At 49.1% G+C, this 23,129-nt stretch overlaps 1 protein-coding gene across 1 annotated transcript in view; it reads right to left on the bottom strand.

Moving 5' to 3' along the window:
* Window positions 1–20,939, bottom strand: part of LOC125397717 (cadherin-3) — a 36,758-nt gene extending 15,819 nt beyond the window's left edge. The window contains 1 exon segment of the mRNA XM_087897850.1: window positions 20,828–20,939. Within this exon segment, the coding sequence (XP_087753976.1) occupies window positions 20,828–20,939 (112 nt within the window).
* Between the last annotated feature and the right edge of the window lie 2,190 nt (window positions 20,940–23,129).

The following is a 23,129-nucleotide window of genomic DNA, read 5'->3' as shown; positions in this document are numbered from 1 at the left end:
TTGCTTTAACATAGATAACCACATATCAAAAGAGGCTCCCTGTTCCAGGGCAGCCAGCGCTGTTGCAAAAACCACTTTGTCCCTATGGCTTTGGGATTTGAGTCAGTAGACCATCCAGAGGAGAAACACTATTCCATAGCATAGGACTGTTCCAAACATTCCAACCCCCACCCATTCTTTGAAGTAGGAGATGAAGGACACAATCCAGGACTGGAATCCTTTGGCCAGGCTTATGTCCATTCGCGTGGAGTTGATTGTCATGATGGACCGTCTCAAGGAGGACAGCAAATCATCAAAATTCTCCTGCAAGATACAAAGACAATTCTTGGGACAAGTTAGCCACTTTTATAAAGTTCTCATATGGTACACTGGTCACACATAAGGCTGGAGTTTTCCATTCACAGTCCAATTGGGCAAGCTGTCATAAGATATCCACCTGTTCTTGTACTAGGTTAATTCTTTAATTAAGAATCATTATTTCACCTCTAATAGATGTATCTATGGTAGCCTGCTGATTCAGGGCTGTAGCCACTGTGGTAGATAACTGATTGAGGGTCTTTGTTTTCCATGGTATAGGCCGTGCTGTCATTTAAAAAATTTATAGTGAACAGAGCCATGGCAAATAGCCATTTTTGGCATCGGGGGCAGTTCCTTTATTATTCCCCCTTTTTTCAATTTTAACAAGAACTGGTAAGTTCTCCAGTCCAATTATCTAGAAGATAACTAGACAATTGCTTAATAATCTGGGATCGCAGGGGCACAACTCTCCAGCTGTATCAAGAAGTCTGTAGTATCCAATTTTTAATTTGAATAACCATGGCATTTTGTAACCTGTCTTGAAGATACCCATAGTGTTTAGCAGAAATAACTGACAGGATAAGGGAAACTGATAGCAAGCAATAACTGACAAAACAAGGGGAAATCCAGCAGCACAGCAATGGCACAGCAACAACAACATTGCAATGTATAGCAACAACAGCACAGCAATAACTGACAGACCAAGGGCAGGAGCTGGACCATCCCTCAGGAACCCGCCAGCTTCGCAGCAATCAGGCCAGACAGCTCCATAGCAGAGGCTTTGTCCTCAGGCCTCTGGACAGATGAATCCACAGCAAGAATGTCAGTAGATGTATGTCAGCATTCCTAGAAAAAAACATCTCCCAAAATAACATTTAAGAGTATTAAAAAACTCAGTGTAAAAATTTAGCACAGTCAGTACTGGAAGTAGGCTGGTCTTGAACTTAGAGATCTACAGGTCTCTGTTTGTTGATATTAGATTTAAGATTTATTGGCTCCCGTATTTCTTGCTGGTATGGTGGCCTCGGGCTCCAGAGTCCGCCCGCCATCCAAGGGCTGTGTGCGGCCCTGGGCCTGCTCGCTGCGCGGCTCCGCGTGTCCCAGGCCAGGAAGTGGTGGCTCCATCCCCAGGCGCCCCTGCCTTCCCCGCGGCTGTGTTGGTGGCGGAGTGTGGCGGGAGCCGACACTCAGACCGAGGCGGCACAGGCGGCAACATCTCAAGGTCCGCGCCAGAGCCGCTGCGGCTCAAGGGGCCGATGGGAGAGGCGGCGAACAGGGCCGCTTCCCTACTAGCAAACTCTCAACACCTGTGCCATAGCAAAAGCGGCTGTAAACTCTCACAGATCCAGCCAACGACCAAATCACCCCAAAATCCAAGGGCCCTTCGCATCTACCTCCCTGCGGAACCTGAAACATCAGACAAGCCAAGCGTATACACAGCAATCTTTCAGGAGGACTTGAGTTCTTAAAATGCTAAGCAGTTTTTAAAAACTTAAGTCGCACTATGTAGATGTAATATGGTACTGCCTGTTTACTGCGTCTAAACCTTAATTGCGCTTTTATTATGATAAATACGACCAGCCCTGCCTGAAGTCAGCATCGTTTAGCATAGCCAAATGGAATCAGAGCCATTTTTGCCTCAGAGACCCTCACAGTTTTAGGTACATTGCAAGCCTTTTGGCCTGGCAGCTTGTGGCACCGTTCTCATTCTCGGTACAGCTGTGATACCCTCCAGGCCAGGCACCAACTGAGCCGCACCAATTGAGCCGGCGCAACGTGCTCCCCACCATAGCCACAGAGCAAAGCTCCGTTCCAGCCGCCCTCCAGCCCCAGCTGCACCCATTCCGAGCCCAAACCGGTGCATGGAGCAAAGCTGAACTCAGAGAAGCAGGCTTGAAAGGACCTCATTTAATCTTTTAGGGAATTTGGGCGTCGTTAGTCTCTTTGGCTGCTTCCTGCTGTTATTGGGCTGCTGCATTTTAGGGGTAAACACTACAACATTTCAGGAGGTCTCGGTGATTCAAACCACGTGGATCTCAAGCACGTACTTAGGCTCCCATCCTCCGTGGAGGCGAAAACAGAACCTCTCCTCCAAAACATCATATTCTTAAGCCCATGTTTTAAATTTAAACTACCTTTTTTAGCAGTTCCTAAATTTAAATATCTTTCTCCTGTCCAGTACATAAAAAACGAATAACATAACATAAAGCTTTTGACCTTGTAAATCAGCCTTCTCCCCCATTTTTACTTTCTGTAGAATCATTGGGGGGTCCTTTTTAACTTATCTGAGTGTGCGCGCACAACCTCCCATTGCTGCTCAGTTTTTGATATGCTCTCTGGACTTTAGAGCGTACCTCTCTAAGCATGTATGCCTGCAGTTCTGAATCCTCCTTGTGTCCAAGGGGTCTCCGGCGGTGTAAAGTTCTTCTTCTTCTTCCCAGGTTTCAGCACCAGATGTCCCGCGCTACCGTCTCGCCAGCAAGAACCACGCGGTACACATAGGATCCTTCTGCAGAAAAGCTTTATGTCTCTTGGGAGCTAGAGCATAAGCCACATGGCGGAGACCCAGATAAGATGGAACCCATCCCTTATATAGGAAACAGACCCTGCTTCGGACGTGTCATTCTTGGATTGGTCAACTGCTCCCAGTCCCAGGTAATACCTTGGGAATAGTGGAAAAATACCAACATATGTGAGCTTTCTAGCTCACCTGGCGGTGCAGCGCCATCTATGGTGGAGAATATGGTTGCGGCCTTCTACAACCATCGGATTGTGTGTCCAGCCCCTTTGTTCACCAGGCCAGAGAACCAGGGCTGGGAGCATTCACGGCATCAGTTGCTGGTAGCCTTGTTGAGTTACATCTAAAGGAAGACGATTTCCTAGAGGCAATCTACACACAATAGGCATCCAAGGATGTGACACTGTGTGACCCTGTTACCCACAAACACTTTCTGCAGTTTCTGGTAATTTAAGTTTGTCATACTTCTTTTCAATTCTACCTGTAAGGCCCCTTCTCCCCCAAAAAGTTTTATTTATTTTTATTTTACACGTATGCGTATTTTGCCTGCCTGTGTGTCTGTGCACCAAAGAGGGCAGAAAAGGGATTCGGATTTCCGTGGTACTGAAGTTACAGGTGGTTGTGAACCACCATGTGGTTGTTGGGAATCGAACCTGGGTCCTCTGGAAGAGTGGCCGGTTCTCTTAATCACGGAGCTATCTCCCCAGCAGTTGGAGTTACTGACTACAAGTCCAAGCTAGCTATTAGTCCCAACCCCCTTGACTTTGTGTTGCTGGGGGTCAAGCCCAGGGCTGAGTGAATGCTAGACAATATGGAGTCGCACTCCCAGAGGGAGGATGTGGAGAAACCAGATGCCTCGCATGCATGGCTGGTGGGAACGTGTAAGTGAATAGCCACCATGGAAAGGTCTGGCCGAGGCGCTGGAGAGGCGGTCACTGTTGAGTACTAGCTACTCTTTCAGAGGATCTGGGTTCAATTCCCAGCACCCACACGATGGCTCACGACACCTGTAACTCTAGTTCCAGGAGATCTGACGTCTTCTTCTGGCTTCTGTGAACACCAAGTACGCATGCAGTGCATAGACAGACATGTAGACAAAACAACCACACACATGAAGTACTATGATTTGAAAAAAAATTAAAATGGAGTCACAAGGCTAGGCATGTAGCTCAGTAGTAGAGTGCATGGCCATGCACACACACACACACACACACAGAGAGAGAGAGAGAGAGAGAGAGAGAGAGAGAGAGAGAGAGAAATACGAATGCACTCACACTTATAGAGGGCTCACAATGGACCAAACACTTTACTGATTCCATTTAACGTTACATTTAATATGATCCACAGCAAGGTTTCTTGTGGGAAAGCAGGGTGGCGAGATGGACCACAGAAGGGTGAGAGAGGAAGGAATCTATTAGAAGAACAGGTGGGCTTTTCAATCCCATACAGGATGAGCAGATTTGACTGGAGCCAGAGGGGGAGCTATGTAGGACTTTCCAGAAACTGTTGTGGGAATTAACACCCTGCTGGTGCAATTGCAGGGAAATGTAGGCAGTATTCAAAAGATGGCGCCGTGGAGAGGGCAGAGAGATGGGGCAGGTGAGCAGGGAGAGGACGAGACAAGGGGAGGTCAGAGCCATGGTTGGGGACAGGGCTCTGTAAGGTTTGTCATGGCGGTGTCTTGGCATTTTATTCCAAATGTGTTGGGAAGCCGGAGGAGGGTGAGACTGGGTGAGGAGATGGTGCAACCCCTTCCCCCATTATCTGGACCAGATGCTAGTGTGGCAGATCTCATCAGGGCCCCGACAGAGGGCTGCTCCCTGCAAAGCTCTGTGGCTCTGCCCAGGGATGACCTTGTCACCTGATCCCCTCTCCCACCCCCTAACTCTATTATATCACACCAAAACCCCCAGCAGAACAAACTCAGAGCCTCTGCGGACAGACACACTGTACTGATCTGCATGTCTCTGGAGAGGGATTCTGATAGGCTCATTCTGGGCTAGGTGACTCCTCCCCTTCTACAAGGTCCCATCAGTGGAGGCTGGAAGTTGAGCCCAGCTAGTGAGTCAGGTCTTCTCCACCGCAGGTGGGGCTCCTGCTCCCAGTGACCCTGTCTAGTTTCTATAGGTCCTCCCTCATTCATCGAGGTTCTGACTTGACTGTCCAGTACTTAAGCTGAGCCTGGTAGACTGGGTGCTTAGCAGAAGTGTAACTCAGATGACCTCGGTGCCTGTCTACTCCTCCACCTGCCAGATGGACGGCCGGGTCAACCACCTGGTTCTCTGTCCTCTTCCAATCTGTACGAGAACAATAAACTATTCTCCTGCAGTTGGCAGGAGGAGGCCTCCCATTGGCGACTAAATAACAGGAGACTGGTATACTGAGCCCCTAGGAAGAGACAGAGCTGTCCCGTCACCTACCTTCTGGTACCATGAGCTGTCCTCCTCGCTGTCACCCCTGTCCAATGTCAGGAGCCAGTTCTCACCCTGTCACTTGCTTTCTAGTGTCAGGAGCTGACTCCTATCTTGTCACTGGGGCTGGAACTTGGTGGTGGGACATTAACCTAGCTTGGACAAGTCCCTGGGTTCACAGCCCCAGAATCACAAAGACACAAAGCCCTATCCCTGTCATTTATTTAAAATTTTTTGTTTTCATTTCTGTTTTTCGAGAAAGGGTTTCTTTCTGTAACTTTGTCCTGGAACTAACTCTGTAGACCAGGCTGGCCTCGAACTCACAGAGACCCACCTGCCTCTGTCCTCCTGAGTGCTGGGATTAAAGGTATATGCCACCACTGCCCGCCTCCTCTCTCTCTCTCATTCTTAAATGGATTTTTGTTTTGTTTTGTTTTGAAATACTAGATTTTTCAAGGCTGGTCTTGCCTTTTGTAGTGTAACCCTTGGTGAGGGCCATTCCCTGTGGGAGGGACAATGGCTTATCCATTCTTCACAAGTCCCACTGGTTTCTATTCCTTTCTGCTATGCTCTGTACCTTGCCTAGGCGCTGTATAGGCCTTCGAATCTGTGACATCGGAGGGCAAGTGCCCTGGGGGTGAAGGGAGCAAGGTCTGGCTTCGGGAGCTGTGGGTGAGTCCCCTCCCTGCTGTCTCTCCCTGTACTTGGCTCCCAGGCTGCCTGCTGAGGAGGCATCTCAGCAGGGGAGACCAAGGCAGGGCGCCCGTGGGGACGCTTCAGGGAAATAGAAAATATTTTCCCAGACAAAGTCAACACTGCTATTTGTTTTAGTTGCTTAAATTATGTGTGTTATTTATTTTCTAAGTGGTCTGTCATTATTGGTGAATGGGGAAGGCACCGGTCTCACAATGCAACCAAAATTCTCAATATTGCTATGTAGTCCTTAACAAATGAACATCTCATCTTTGCGAAAGGCTCTGTGTGTGCGCGGCCCTGGAGCTGGGAGTCTTGTGATTGGCTAATTACAGCCATGAAAAGGGCATGACTGGGAAATAGGCTTGGGGCGTTGCTGTATTTGCTATACCTTGTCTCCCCGGTCCATTTGTGTTCATACGGTCATTCAAAAATACACCTAAGTACTGACGGAGCTTTGGCAGTATGTGCGCCCAGCCTGTGCAAGGCTCTGGACCCTGAGCATCCTACATTGTACCTTATGTGCCTGTGGAAATGTCACACTGAAGCGTCCGGCTTCGCACTACTCAAGTATAACAACATCTTCAGAAAACTGCGTGTATCAGGTCCTCCTCGGGAAGTGCTAGTCCAGACAGAACTGAGAGCAATAAAATGAACAGGGAGAATGAAGGACTTCCAAGATGTTTGCTGTGTAACAGGCACTGGTAAGGGCTCTGTGCCGGTCAGCTCACCTCTCCAATTAGCCCTGAGAAGCAGAATTAGCCCCAGTTTGTAGATGTGGAAACTGAGGCACAGAGGCACACGGTATGCAGACTTCCAGTAAGAATGAAAAGTCTCTTGCTTAGAAAGAAGAAGCGGGTCAGAGGTCCAAGATAAACAGGGCTTGGGAGAGGCCAGCAACAACCGGCTGGATGACCAGGAAACACCGCTGATACATCACAGAAAGGTCCGAGGAAGAGAAGAGCATGTGTCAAGGCCCTGAGGCAGAATGAACGTGGTGGAGAGAGGTGGGAAGGGATAGGAAAAGAGGGGAGGTGGGTGGGTGAGTGGGGGTGTGTGGGTCTTTGATATAGAAACCTGATTGAGCTGTAACTCCAGTGCTCCCCAATGGAGGTTGGCAGGGGTAGGGATGGGTGGTCCCCTTAGATGCTTGAATTCAGTCTTGTGTGTGGATGTCTGGCTAAAGAAGTGTTTGGATGGAGGCTGGGTTTCTCAAAGCAGAGGCAAGACTGCCATCCCTTCCTTCCTACTCTATCTTCCATGGTGCCTTTCAAGCACACACAGATGCCAAAAGCTTGGTCCCCAGCTGGTGGCACTATTTGGGGAGGCGGGGCCTAGATGGAGGGAATGGGACACAGATGGCATGCCTGTGAGGGTCATCCCAGATCTCAGTCCCCTCCTTTCTCTTGGTTTCTTCCTCCACAGATTGCTGCCACCATTGAAGCATTCCGCCCAAGCACATCCAGCTGCACCACCATGCAACAACTTCTGAAACCAAGAGTAGCAATAATCTTTCCTTGTCTACAGCATTTCCTTGTACACAGTAATCACGGAGAGGACAAGATAAACCAAGGAGCGGAGACTCCCATGTCTTTATGACACTGAGTGCCCGGGTGCAGAGCTGTAGGATTCCCGCTCCAGTGGGAGTCACAGGATGCAGCAGCCCAGGACTCCTGAAGAAAGGTGAAGCTGGGTGGTGGCACACACCTGTAATCCCAGCACACAGGAGTCAGAGACACGAGTATCTCTGTGAGTTCGAGACCAGCCTGGTCTACAGAGAGAGCTCTAGGACAGCCAGGGCTACACAGTAAAACCCTGTCTCAAATCCCCTCCCCAGCAAAAAAAAAAAGAATTTCAAATCAATGGATTGTTAGAGCATGTGAAGGGATGGACCTACAGATCCAGAACAGCAGAATCCAGAACACAGGTCAGCAATGAGAACCAAGAGGAGCCCCAGTGAGAGCCCATTATTGGTGGTGCAGCAGAAGCCCGAGACCTGCAGTCAGACCAGTGACTCCTGGCAATAAACACTAGCAAGTAAAGACGAGCAGACTAGAGGGTGAACTGTGTGACTCGATGGGCCACACAACGCTGCCATGACAAGACTTCTCTTTATGGTTCGTTTTCTTTCTTTGTTTTGTTTGGTTTTTCTTTTAAATTTGAATTGGGTTTTTTGTTTGTTTTTTTGTTCTTTTTTCTTGGAGGGGCAGTTGCAAGGGCAGAGGGCAGATGTGAAGAGATGGTCGGAACGCATGATGCACAACCCACCAAGAATCAACAAGAGTTAAAAGAAAGAAAAGTGAAGGGGGCATTCTCTTTCTGTCTAGGTCAGGGCCTATTCAGAGGGCTCCTGGCGTCTGGGGTTTGTACGTGGGATAGTTCAGGGTAAGGTGACCAGGCTGGAGACGCTCTGTGCCTTGGGATGTTTAGTGACAGTTTTGGGCTAGAGTTGAAGGTGGGAAGAAGGCATTTTAAAGCTGAAGTCGCCTTCTGCAGGAATGCCTCTGGAAGGCAAGGGACATCTGCTGGGCAGCCCGACACCTAGCAGTTCAACAAGAACCCTCTTACACCACTGAGAACTGGCAGTTTGGGCATATGATTGAGTTGTTTCCCTTTCTGTTAGCCTCATTTATGAACACTTATAGTTATAAAACACTAACAAACTTGACTTCAGAACTGTACCCATTCATCAGCTGCCACCACGGCCTGTCTGTGGGCAGAAAAGTGGGAGAAGCCAGTAAACATCTTGGGAGAATCAGTTGACTGTAAGGAATGTACAAGCGTCAGACAGGATGTGTTTGGAAATTACTGATTTTGTAGTATGCGCTACAATATTTTTTCGCCAAGTCAGCTGTTGTACATTCTCATATTACTGTCTCCATTTCAACACCAACATGTCATAACACAGATTGCTACATGTGTTTCACACAGTGAGGCGGAAGCTCGGAAAAGTGTGTGTGTGTGTGTGTGTGTGTGTGTGTGTGTGTGTGTGTGTGTAAAACACATGGACTTTTATCCATCACAGCTCCAGCGAACCTCACCAACATATAGCTCCCAGCACCCTGACATTCCACACACTGGTACAAGCCTCCTAGAAAGCACAGTGGTCAATGACTCTCATATGCCTGATTCATAGCTGGGGGGACTATGAAGGCGAGCGTGCTGTTCAAAGCCTATGTCTGACCAGGGGCATAGGTGGCGCGTGTTCTCACGTGAGCTTCATCTCAGCCGCAGGGGACACTGAGAGGACCTCACTGGCTTTGTTCCACCACACATACCCACAGTTCCTAAGCATCCAAAAAGCCTGACATAGAGGAATATCAATTAATACCAGGACTTGTTAAACTAATAGAAAGAGACAGGCCCCGCAGCTCGGAGAGGAGACACGTGCTCTGAATGCAATTCCGTGAAGCCCCAGTACCTGGCCATGCCTGCACCACCCCCCCCCCTCCACTGGCCTGCAGTCTTGGAGCTGAGATCCTGGCATTCAAAACCAAGAGTCTCCAGAGGGCACAGGTACAAAAGGCACAGAGTCTGAGCTGAATGGGCCCCAGTTAATCGGCTAGATAGAGGCCACAGCAGCAGAGTCCTGGGCCCACCGTGTTGAAGCGATTTGCCCAAGGTGTGTGGCACTGAGGCCAGAGTCACTGGGCCCGCAGGTGGGAGAAGGGGATGCCCACTTCTAACTAGGATTGACCACATAACATGTTAGTAAGCTCTCTGGAGTCTTTCAGCTGTGACTCGGTTTCTCCATGGTTATCAGCTTTGTTAGTCCCCAAGTCCTGGAGACCTGGCTCTGAAGGGACAGCAGACTGGAGGTCATGATCCATGTGAGGTAAAAAAGAAACTCCACACACTCCACTTTCTGGCCACCACCATGGTAGTCTAGCTGGAGAGCAGCCCCACCGGGGAGTGCACTCCTGAGCCCCGGCAGGCTCTCTGAGAAAGCTACTGCCTCTGTCTTTCCCATGGATTTTCTTACACCTTCTTATGTGGCCTTAGCAAAAGTGGGGCAAGTTTGGCCCAACCTCCACATCCAGAAGCCCTTGGCAATGACCTCAGGCCTGCACTCTTCCCATCAGCTTAGGACATGCAGAGGTTGCTTGTTTAACTTTGCTATATTTTATTTTGTCACCTCTGTAATATCTGATTTTTTTTCAGCAATTGTAAGTAAAACAAAACAAGTCCCCAAATGTCCCAAGTGGGAGAATGAGTCACCCCGTTGTGTGACTGCACACATAAAAATATGCGGTGACTCAGAGGGCCCAGCAGAAGAGACCAGCCCACAGAAGGCCTCATTGTTCAGACTTTCAAGGTATAGGGGAGGGCGCTGAGTGTCTGCCGACTGCCAGGCTGCCTGGATTGTGGCTGCTGACACCAGCGTGGGTGTGTGATGGCTCCACATGTGCTGTGCCTCCCCCTCTGTTTGCTTTGCTGTTCTGCTTTGACACAGGGTTGCTTATAGCCCAGGCCATTCTCCAACTGACTTATGTAGCCAAAGATGGCTCGGGTCATCCGGCCCCTACTTCCTAAGCCCTGGGTCTACAGATAGACCCATACCACATCCTGATGACTTTCCTCTTCTTACAATAACAGGGGGAAGACAGATGACAGCATGGGGGTAGACCAGCAGCTACAAGCCATTGCTATTTTCAAACGGCGACGGGAGAAGAGCGAGGGGACCTCAGAAACAGCTAGCCCCTGGGATTCCAGAAGCCACACCAGGAAAAGCTGGAAAGCTGGTCTAGTCACACAGACCTGAGATCTCAGCACCCGGGTTGCTGAAGCAGGAGGATCTTCATGAGTTGGAGATGAGCCTGAGCTATACAGTGACATGCTGGGTGGGGGTGGGGAGTAAGTTATGAACAGGTATTGCAGGGCATGGCAATGCCTGGTGTAGGTACAGAACCTTAGGGAAGGGACAGCGATGGGATGAGAGTTTCCTGGGCCTATGACCCTGCTAGCTGGCTGGTCCCTAGGGAGACTTGTAGAACTGTGAGCACAGAAAGGTCTTAGAACAGAGGGTTTTTTTTTTTTTACCCCGAAGGGCTCAGAGCTGTAGGAGATGCTTCCGGCAACCTCTGAGTTAGAACTAATTTTCAAAAACTCTGGTAGAGGTGTCTGGCCAGGATGGGAGCCAGAGCTGCGTCTCCATTGATCACAGCACAAAGCTAACAGTCACCCGCCACCCAAAGTGATAAATTGGGAAGTCCTGACAAACAGTAAGAAGGCCCAAGAAAGCAAGATGGTGGGCACTACTAGACACGTGGTTGTGCAGCCAGCCACCTCCTTCTGGTAAAATCATTCCCTCCTGAGCTGAGAAGGGAGGTTTAGTCTCAATTACTGAGCTTATAGGGCTCAGGAATAAATCTCACAAGATGGGGAAACTTAGAAAGTTCCAAAGCTTTTCCACAAAACTATATAAACAGGGTGCTGTTGCTGGGAGAGAGGGAGGGACTCTCCAATGGAACTGCCTGCCGTCCTCACAGGGAACTCCAGGGTCTGGGCTTTCATGAATCCTCATTCACACTAGGGTTGGCTTTCCAGGCTGAATCTGCTTCTGAGTCTGTAACATGAAGAGGTCGGACCTGCTTGTTTGTGTTTTCTGTCTCGCCAGCCCCCCCCCCAGCTGTTTAGTCTCAGAGGAAATCACACAAAGATCTCTATAAGTTATAATGCTGATTGGCCCATTAGGTCAGGCTTCTTACTTGCTAACTCTTACATCTTGATTAACCCATTATTCTGATCTATTTTAGCCACGTGGCTCAGTACCTTTTTCAGTGGGGCAGCTTACATCCTGCTGCTTCGGTGGTCTGGGCAGGAGTGGGCGGAATCAGCTTCCTCCTTCCCAGAATTCTCCTGCTCTCCCTGCATCATTTCCACTTCCTGTCTGGTTTTCCCGTCTATACCTCCTGCCTGGCCAATCAGCATTTATTTAAAACATGATTGACAGAATACAGACAATTCCCCCGCACCACTTCCCCCTCTTTTTTTAAAAAACAAAGAAAAATATCCATAGTCCATTTTTGGGAATGTGGGCGTAGTATTCCAGGCTACTTCCAGCTGGTTGGGGACGCTGATAATCTTATGGGGACCTCAAGAAAATTTAGAGTTATGATCAAGTCCTAACTGAAGTATACTGTGAGTCTTGATCATCTCAGGCAGCAGTCTTGAACCTGTTCTGGATGAAGAACTCAGACATCTGGGCCATCTGTTCCTGTCAGAGATTTTTCAGGTGGCCTCCCTTGATCAAAGATGATTTTTCTTAACTCTGAATAAATCCAGAGCCTCTCATTTTCTGTGGAAACAAAAGCAAAATCTCTTCTCCAAAGTAACATACCTTTTGACTTCAATTTTGAAGCCAAGGCATTTTCAAAATACCTATCTTGGGTTAATTCTGCAGCATTTATAAGCAAAAGTCCTTTAGCAGTTGTTGCTCCTTCCTCAGCATTCAAACAATTCAAAGAGAGCATAATAGCATACAGTATCAAGATTCTCTGTGTATTTTCCATCCTTACATGACTTTATTTTAACCTCTATTTCTTTTATTTTTATTTTTAACTTTTGGCTTTTTGAGACAGGTTCTCTGTATATCTTTGTCCTGGAACTCCCTCTGTAGACCAGGCTATCTTTGAACTCCCAGAGATCTGTCTGTCTCTGCCTCCCCAGTGCTGGGATTAAAGGTGTCTGCCATCACACCTTGAATTTACAGAGGTCTGTCTGCCTCTGCCTCCCAAGCTTTGGGATTAAAGATGTGTATCACCACATCCAATACTCTCTTTCTTTCTTTCTTTCTTTCTTTCTTTCTTTTTAAGGACTTTAAATCATTAGAGGCTTTTTTTTAATTTCTCTTTACTGTATCTCTCTCTCTCTCTTTCTGACCATGTGGGTCTTTAATTTGCTAAGGAGTATGGAGAAAACAACAGTCAAAAGCTCCTAAGGCATTTCAAGGTCCTTGCCAAGAAGCAAGCTGCAACATTGTTTCCATAGTCCAGACTGCCTGCTTGAAACTCAAGAGTTTTCCCTGGCAGGATGGCCCAGAAAGCCAGCATTTTAAAACAGCACAGCTTTTTTTCCTGCTATGGCTGAAAACCAAAATGCTTTACTCTAATCTTTCCCAAGCATTCCCAGGCTTTCTGTGGATTCAGTTATCCACGATGGGCACCATTCTGTAACATGAAGAGGTCGGGCCTGCTTGTTTGTGTTTTCTGTCTCGCCAGCCCCCCCCCCCCAGCTGTTTAGTCTCAGAAGAAATCACACAAAGATCTCTATAAGTTATAATGCTGATCGGCCCGTTAGGTCAGGCTTCTTACTGGCTAATTCTCACATCTTGATTAACCCATTATGCTGATCTATTTTAGCCATGTGGCTCAGTACCTTTTTCAGTGGGGCAGCTCACATCCTGCTGCTTCGGTGGTCTGGGCAGGAGTGGGCAGAATCGGCTTTCTCCTCCCCAGAATTCTCCTGCTCTCCTTGCATGAGTCACCCACACTCTTGTAAAGTCACCCTTCACCTGTGCTCCTGGCTTGGGTGTACTTCTTTCGTTGGCAGCTTGCCAGAGCTCTATCTGGAGTTTGCTCACATTTCCCCAAGAAAACCCACACAAATAGGTAGAGAAGTGTTACTAGGAAGTTGAGCTAAGAACACAACTAAACATGTCTGTAGGAGAATCAATTGAAAACATCAATAAACATAAAACAGCAATCAAACGTAGATCATGCCCACGGGAATAACAATTGAATTATTGCATTTAATCAGACTGGTAAAAATTGTAATGTCCAACAAGAAGATGGGGAAAGGGCTGTTCTTGCTCTAAATGTTGTGACCTTGGAAGTATTTCATATTTATGTGATTTGAATTGATACCATCTCCCAGAAACATATCTAGTGAAGAGAAGCCATGCACCGGTGTTTGTCAGATGCTTATTCGTGGTGATGAGCTACCGACTTTGATCAGGAGATACCTGTTAGAAGAGAAATGGAGCTGTGCAGTTGCTAAACAAATCCTGTCAAGGCCAGGGAATGCTGAGCAAATTTTCTGCATCCATGACTTCAGATCATTCCTGGAAGCAGGCTGGGGATGAGGGATGCAGTTAAATCGACTTCAGAACATCCTACCTCTCTGCAGCACTTCACAAGAGGGTTCTGATGTGGGACAGGGATCCTCATGATAGGGTGCAAAAACAAGACTGGCATGTTTGACACAGTCGCAGTGGTGCCCACCCCTTGCACATGCCACTTCTTACCCCTCAACACACTAGAAGACAGTTTAAATATTGTCTCCTCCACACTAAAATTGTAGCTGTAGATGACTGAAATTTGTGCCTAGCGCAAACCCAGGTCCATATAAGCCACCCAATTAAACCCATTGAATGAATAGATGAATTCAACTGATGGATGGATGGATGGATAAATGGATGTATGGATACATGGATGATGGATGGATGGATGATGGATGATGGATGGATGGATGAATGGATGATGGATGTTGGATGGATACATGGATGATGGATGGATGTTGGATGGATGGATGGATGATGGATGGATGATGGATGGGTGGATAGTGGATTGATGGATGAATGGATGGATCGATGGATCGATGGATGGATGGATAGATGGACAATAGATGGATGGATGGATCGATGGATGGATCGATAGATGGATGATAGATGGATGGATGGATCGATGGATGGAGGAATGAATGAATGAATAAATGACCTTTCCACATAATTCAAAGTGGAACTAAAACCAAGAAAGACACCCACAGTGAGCTGAACAGAGCCCTGCCCTCTGAGCATCATTTCTCTCCTCATCTCCCCTCTGCCTTCCACAGGCTCCACCTGGCAAAACCTCATGTAGCCCCCAATCTTTCTAGAACCTTCTTCCGTCCATCTGTGATTCATTTAGCAGTCATCAAGCATACCCTCTAGGCCAGGCCTTGTGCAGGAGGGACACGGGCCCTAAACCCAGAGTGCTCAGTTGTATAATGGACACAGTCAGTCCATTCCCAAGGACTTACAGGGGAGCTTGGTGCCACCTCCCACTAGAATAAATGACAGCAACCACTAAAGTAATCATGGACAAAGGTGGGCAAGAGCCTCCTGCCTCACCCATCTGGGGAGGGAGCAGCATGGATTTCCCGGGTCTTCATTGTCCATTTATCCAGATAGGATCACTGTCATGGAAAGTTGCAAAGTCTGTGTCCCTACAGCAAAATGTCCCAGTGCTGGCATAATAAGGAGAAAGGCAGCAGGTGAAGGGAAATGGGAGGAAGTGCATCAAGGAAAAGCAAATAACAAGGCTGCTTCTGCAATGGCTCCAAGGCAAGACTCAGAGCCCACATTCACAGGGGGGCACAAATGACAGAGACAGCTTCCAACCAGAAAGGACCAACTGAAGCTAGGTTATTTAGTGACTGTGATGACTGTGTTCTGTCACCTTGATACAAACTTAGACATATCTAAGAATAAGGAATCTTAACTAAGAAAATGTCTCTACTTTCCACGAGCAAGCCAACGGGGCATTTCCTTGTTTGATGTGGAAGGGGCTAACCCATGGTGAGTGAGGCCATCCTTGGGCTGGGGTCCTGGGTTCTATAAGAAGGCAGGCTGGGAAAGCCATGATGAGCAGGCCAGTAGGCAGCACCCCTCCATGGCCTCTGCATCAGTTCCTGCCTCCAGGTTCCTGTCCTGACTTCCTTCAGTGATAGACTGTGATACAGAACTATATGCCAAATAAACCCTTCCCTCCTCCAGGTGCTTTTGGCCATGTGTTAATGACAGCAGCAGAAACACTAAGACCGTGACTGAAGGTGTCATTGGCCTGTAGTAGTTCTCTGCTTCTGTGACATAAAGAAGACACTATATGGGGCTCGTGGCTCCAGAGGGTTAGAGTCCATGACAGCAAAATGGAGGTAGCAGGTGGCAAACATCTGGAGCTGCAGGTCAGAGCTCACATCTGGAACCACAAATAGGAAGCACAGAAAGCTAGCTCAAACTGGCACAAGTCTTTTTAAACCTCAAAGCCTGCCACCCCCAGTGACATACTTCCTCCAGCAAGGCCAAGCCTCATCATCTATCCCAAAGAGCCGCCAACTGGGACTAAGTATTCAAATCCCAGAGTCTTACAGGACCACAGCGCTGTTCTCTTCTCTGGATGCCTGTATGGAGGGTGACAGATAGGTCAGAATGCTGCAGCATCCAGACCCGGGCAGAGAACGCAGGCTGCAGGCAGGCAGAGGATTTCTAACTCTAACTCCCCCACTCCTGTGGGAGCCCGAACCCCGGCTTCTCCGTCGTTCACCGCGCCCCATTCTCCCCGCTCTTCTCTTCCAGGCAGACGCGGGAGCCCCGAGAGCCCCAGAGATCCGTGTGTGCAGCGCTGGGACCCACAGACTGCTCGTGTGAGTGGCAGAGACTTGTGATTCCCGTGATTTCCCACTGTCTGTTTCAACCTGCTCGTGTAATAAAGTTATTGCCGTGTTCCCTCGCTCACCCGCATGCAACAGGACCCCAAAATAAGGATCCTGTCTGCCAAAATTTTTCATGGACTAGGGAAGCGCCCTCAAAACTTTTTTTTTCGATTTTTAATCCGCAGACTTATCACATTTATTATCGATTCAGCAGATTGATCATCGATTTATCATGACTATGGCAGGATTCTAACCCGCGACAGTTGGCACCAGGGCGACACCTGGCACCGGGACACAGCGTTAGGCGCTCCTACCTCTCTGAGCCACTGCTCGAGCTGGTGAAAGCTGGCCCCGAGTTTCTGGGACTTATAGACTAAAGTGGGCTGCAGATTGGGCAAAAGAGGCCTCCCAGACTGTGTGAGGACCGGCCTCCTGCCCCACGGAGGGACCCCTTGGGAATTATACTGTGTCAGAGAGGCTCCTGGCAGGACGGAGCTCGACTGGGGAGACTTTGGGGAGAAGCCAGGGACCTAGCAGGGTGTGTGTGAGAACAGACGAGCAGGACTGCAGAGTCACTGCAGAGGCAGACTTGGGAATCTGTCTCATTGCCCAGAACTCAAATCAATTTTTCTCGTAAAAGATGCTTTCTCTCGATTTCAGAGACTTCTTCAAAGTTCAAGCCAAAGACCCTCCTGGCTGTGACCCCTGTCAGCCCTCCCTTCTCTTCCTGGGTTATGGAATCAGGTAATGGGTACATTCTTCTCTGTTTGGCTTTTTTGAAAAGTGAAATAGATGTTCAGGGACCTGAGGCCGAATGAATGCTGGCCCCGTGCACCAGAAGGCCTGGCTCTGAGCTGCCCTAGAGCGGAGACCCCTGTACCTGTGTGTGCAGGCCGCAGCCATGGAGGTCAGAGGGCAGCTTTCAGGGCCTGGTTCTCTTCTTCTCCTTCTACCAGGCAGGTCCTGGGGCGAAAGCCAGGCTGTCCTCGGGTTCGGTTTACTCTCTGAGCCGTCCTGCCAGTCTGCAGTCCTGGCATCTGAGAAGACGTTATTTTCCCTCTATTCCAATCTGGTTCATTTAATTAATTACAGTCAGTGTTTCGGCCTTTTTAGGACTGCCATGTCTGTGACAGAGCCAATGATTTCTTTTTCATCCACAGACACTCCTCTGCACCCAGCACTCGGTATTCTGCACGGAGGACTCAGCACCCAGCACTCGGTATTCTGCACGGAGGACTCAGCACCCAGCACCCAGCAATCTGAATGAAGGACTTAGCCCACAGCACCCAGCTCCCACCACCCAGCACAGAGGACTCAGCACCCAGCACCTCGCATCCTGCCAGCCTGGGGAACAGCACACTCACTCTGCAGACCCCCGGGCACCTTCAACACATGCTGCTGGCATCACTGGATGTAAACATGTCCAGAAATGAAAATACAGCCAATGAGACTCAGTCTTTCTGCTCAGAGAAAAGGGCAGAAAAGGCAGGGAGTGGTTGAGTTGCAGTCCGTTCTTTACTGAAAATTAAAGCTCTGAAGAAAAACATTAAAGCCTGGAGTCCTATTTCCCGCGCTGGCTGTCCTTCAGCCGTGTTTGATGAAGGGTCACACGGCCAGGGAGACCAAACACTTCACGGTGTTGTCAGTCTGCCCTTGTAGCCCAGCAGAGCCGTGGCGAGGACAGGCCTAGGCCCTGGCTCTGGAGCCGTGTGAGAGCTGTGTGGGTAGAGAGGTTCCCAGTGGGGACCTCAGGGCAGGCCATGGCCTCGAACCCCGCTCCCGGGCGGTGATGGGCGGAGGGGAGGAGGCGCAGGGTCGGCAGCAGAGGCTCCCGGACTGCGGGAGGTGGGGAGGGGCCGGCGTCCTGCCCCGCCGTGGGCCCGTGGGGAACGACACCGGGGCCCGGGGTCTCCTGGCTGGGCTTTCTCACAGAGGACTCAGCACCCAGCACCCGGGGACGGTTTGGGGAGAGGGACAGAGGACTCAGCGCCCAGCACTCAGGGACGGTTTGGGGAGGGGGACAGAGGACTCAGCACCCAGCACCCGGGGACGGTTTGGGGAGGGGGACAGAGGACTCAGCGCCCAGCACTCAGGGACGGTTTGGGGAGGGGGACAGAGGACTCAGCACCCAGCACCCGGGGACGGTTTGGGGAGAGGGACAGAGGACTCAGCGCCCAGCACTCAGGGACGGTTTGGGGAGAGGGACAGAGGACTCAGCGCCCAGCACCCGGGGACGGTTTGGGGAGAGGGACAGAGGACTCAGCGCCCAGCACCCGGGGACGGTTTGGGGAGAGGGACAGAGGACTCAGCGCCCAGCACCCGGGGACGGTTTGGGGAGAGGGACAGAGGACTCAGCGCCCAGCACTCAGGGACGGTTTGGGGAGAGGGACAGAGGACTCAGCGCCCAGCACCCGGGGACGGTTTGGGGAGAGGGACAGAGGACTCAGCGCCCAGCACTCAGGGACGGTTTGGGGAGGGGGACAGAGGACTCAGCGCCCAGCACTCAGGGACGGTTTGGGGAGGGGGACAGAGGACTCAGCGCCCAGCACTCAGGGACGGTTTGGGGAGGGGGACAGAGGACTCAGCGCCCAGCACCCGGGGACGGTTTGGGGAGGGGGACAGAGGACTCAGCGCTCAGCACCCGGGGAGGGTTTGGGGAGGGGGACAGAGGACTCAGCGCCCAGCACTCGGGGAGGGTTTGGGGAGGGGGACAGAGGACTCAGCGCCCAGCACTCGGGGACGGTTTGGGGAGGGGGACAGAGGACTCAGCGCCCAGCACTCGGGGACGGTTTGGGGAGAGGGACAGAGGACTCAGCGCCCAGCACTCGGGGACGGTTTGGGGAGGGGGACAGAGGACTCAGCGCCCAGCACTCGGGGAGGGTTTGGGGAGAGGGACAGAGGACTCAGCGCCCAGCACCCTCCACAGAGGACACAGCACCCAGCACCCACGCTCTGCAGACGCCCGGATTTTTCAATAAATCCCCCGGGCTTGGACGGTGACCCCTCACAAGCACAGACACAGACATGGGGTCCCCTCCCCCGCCCTTCGAGAGGGAAAATAAAATGAAAGGAAAGGAAATAAAAACCCCAGGCCCCTGCTCTGCCTGCCCTGCCCTAAGGCCTCACTCACCCCCTATTAAGAAATAGGGAAAATAATATTTTCCCTATTAAGAAATAGGTAAAATAAAAATTAGGGAAGATAATTTAAGAAATAGAGAAAAGAATTTTAAAAATAGCTAAAATAATTAAAAAATCGGGAGAATAATTTTAAAATGGCGAAAATAATTTTAAAAATAGGGAAAAGAGTTAAAAATTAGGGAAGATCATTTAAAAATAGGAAAAATAATTTAAGAAATAGGGAAAAGAATTTAAAAAATAGAGAAAAGATTTTAAAAAATAGAGAAAATAATTAAAAAGTAGGGAGAATAATTTAAAAATGGGGCAAATAATTTTTAAAATGGCGAAAATAATTTTAAAAATAGGGAAAAGAATTAAAAATTAGGGAAGATCATTTAAAAAATGGTCAAAATAATTTAAAAAATAGGAAAAGAATTAAAAAATAGGGATAATAATTTTAAAATGGGGCAAAAAATTTTAAAAATGTGGAAAATCATTTAAGAGCTAGGTAAAATAATTAAAAATTAGGGAAGATAATTTAAAAATAGGAAAAATAATTTAAGAAATAGGGAAAAGAATTTTAAAAATAGGGAAAATAATTTAAAATAGGGAGAATAATTTTAAAATAGGGCAAAAAATTTTAAAAATGTGGAAAATCATTTAAGAGATAGGTAAAATAATTAAAAATTAGGGAAGATAATTCAAAAATAGGAAAAATAATTTAAAAAATAGGAAAAGAATTAAAAAATAGGGATAATTTTAAAATGGGGCAAAAAATTTTAAAAATGTGGAAAATAATTTAAGAAATTGGTAAAATAATTAAAAATTAGGGACGATCATTTAAAAATAGGAAAAATAATTTAAGAAATAGGGAAAATAGTTAAAAATTAGGGAAGATAATTTTAAAATAGGAAAAATAATTTAAGAAATAGGGAATATAATTTTAAATTTTAAAAATGGGGAAAATAATTTTAAAAATAAGAAAAAGAATTAAAAAATAGGGAAAACTGAAAATACAGCCCATGAGAGTCTTATGGCTCGTAGACAAGGGCAGAAAAGGCAGTCCGTTCTTGACTGAGAATTAAAACTCTGAAGAAAAACATGAAAGCCTGGCATCCTATTCCACACACGGTGAGTTTTTCACGGTGGCTGTTCTTCAGCCGTGCTTTATGAAGTGTCCCAGCTCAGATGAAATCGTCACACGGGTGTCAGCATGTCAAAAAAGGAAACTACAACCCACGAGAGTCAGTCTCACAGCTCATAGACAAGGGCAGAAAAGGCAGGGAGCGGCTGAGACATCGTTTTCCCTGGGTGTGTGAGGTCTGAGTCTTCTGTGGATCCTTCAGGAGGACACACACGAGAGCCTGGCATCCCAGCTCACGACAGAGCTCACACAGGAGATTTATTTCTCGGGCGGACAGCACCGGGAAGGGGGTTCTATCCCGGCCAGGGAGACCTGAGGAGGAGGAGACCGGGTCTCTGTAGACGTCCATGGGGACGGGGGTCACTTTTCAGGGCGCGCCTCGCTAGGGCGGCTGTCCATGGCGTCCCGCCCCGCCGTGGGCCCGTGGGGAACGACACCGGGTCCCGGGGTCCTCATAGCTGGGCTCTCCCGGGAGGGCGGGACGGCGCTGGGCTCGGGGAGGGTTTGGGGAGGGCCACAGAGGACTCAGCGCCCAGCACTCAGCAGCCTGCCCGGAGGACTCAGAGCCCAGCACTCCGGGGAGCTGCCTTGTCAGGCCTTATGAGGAGAGGAGGTGCCTCATCTTACTGCCCCTTGGGGTGCTGTGTCTGGTGGCCATCTGTGGGAGGGGCCCCCATTTTCTGCAGGAGGCAGAGTGGATGGGGGCAGAGGAAAGGGGAGAAGGGGACAGCTTCTGCTGCTGGGATGGATGTCATGTAGGGAAGAATAAATGAAAGATGTCATTTTTAATCATTAAACATAGCCAGTAAATCACAGAAGACAGAAACTATTTTAGGGAGGGTGCCTTTCAGGTGACTGACAGTCGGAATCTGAAGCAGATCCCGCTGCTTTTCTGTATTTTATCATTGCTTATTTTTTAGAATCAAGTGGCTCTGACCTTGTTGGAAGGTGACTGTGTTCCTGAAACCCCTGTGTCTGTTTAAACTCTGCCTTCTGTGCCTTGTAAGAAACGGTCTAGGTATCACCTTGTGTTCTTTTCCTCACTCAGCCTTGTGTGGGTGAGATTAAATCATATTATTTCTTTAATTTGAGGGTGAAAGGCTATCCTATTTATTGAGTGACTATGTCTTATGTTCACCCAGCACCCTTCACGGAGGCCTCAGCACTCTGCATTGAGGCCTCAGCACCCAGCAAGGAGGACTCAGCACCCAGCACCCAGCATCCTGCATACACAGGACTCAGCACTTAGCACTCAGCACTCTGCATGGAGGACTCAGCACCCAGCATCCTGCACAGAGGACTTAGCACACAGCATCCAGCACCCTGCATGGAGGACTTTAAAATACATGTGAGTCGTGAGCAGGCGCAGATGAATAGGAGGGCTTTCACATATGCAACTCTGACCTCTCTTCTAGGGCAGACGCTGTGCTCCACGGTGCCGGGTGAGGTTCTGATCTCCGTCTCCCACACCGTCGTGTTCACCGCTCTCTATTTCCCCTGTGACTCTGACCACACGTAGGATCCATAGTTTAGAATCCCGGGGGACCCTGCCTTCTCCAGGACGAGGGATGGAGGCCGGGGGGGGGGGGGGGGGTAAGCTGTTTCTCCTGCTTCTGTGGGACGTGACTCTACATTTTGTCTTTTTAATATCTCATGTGTTTATCTAGCTCGGGAAATACTTTCCATGGACTGCTGTTCCTATCCATGAATTTAGTCTATGAACCATGATTTTTATAGTTGGGAGTATCCTATTTTTAAACCTTTGAGTGCTGGGTGCTGAGAGCTTAGTGTTTGGTGCTGAGTACTAAGTGCTAACTAAATAAATAATAAAATAAATAATAAATAAATAATAAAAAATAAATAAATAAGATAAAATAAATAAGTGCTAGGTGCTGAGTGCTGAGTGTTTGGTGCTGAGTACTGAGTGCTAAATAAATAAATAATAAATAAAATAAATTAAATGAACGTATCTAAGGACATTTTCACAGCACACGTTGGACATCTGAACACGGAGGACGACACACACGTCACCGAGAGGCCCCACACGTGAGCGGGTCTCACACCGTGGACAGAGCAGAGAACAGGGGGACCGGAAAGCCAACTGGAAACGAGACAACCTGACCCACGACACGGAGGATCCGGGGGACGAGGCCCTCCGGGGACAGAAGGACGGACACGCGAGACACGCGGATGGACTCACGGAGGCCGTGGACGCCGGCACGGGTCCGGGAGAGGACGCGGACGGGGCTCTTTGGTGTTCACGGTGTCTGTGGTCTGCTCTCGTGGGACGGACGCGGGTCTCTGCCCTGTCCTCTCCCCTGGGTGTGAGGTCCGTCACGTTCTGGCTCGTTCACTGTGGCTGTATCTGATTTTATTCTGTGATGGCGTCAGTTTGTGATCTGATGGGAAAGGGGGGACGTGGGTCTGCGTGGGTGGAGACGTGGGGAGGAACCGCCAGGGGCTGGGGGTCTGGGGGAGGAGAAACCATCCTCAGAAGGGACTCTGTGGGAAAGCTGACTTTCCGTTAGAAAATAAGAAT

Source organism: Myodes glareolus, chromosome 2, assembly GCF_982192425.1.
Source record: "Myodes glareolus chromosome 2, mMyoGla1.1, whole genome shotgun sequence".
In the NCBI taxonomy this organism is placed as follows: domain Eukaryota; kingdom Metazoa; phylum Chordata; class Mammalia; order Rodentia; family Cricetidae; genus Myodes; species Myodes glareolus.
Note: the sequence above shows the minus strand (reverse complement) of the source record. Positions and strands in the feature narration are given on the sequence as shown.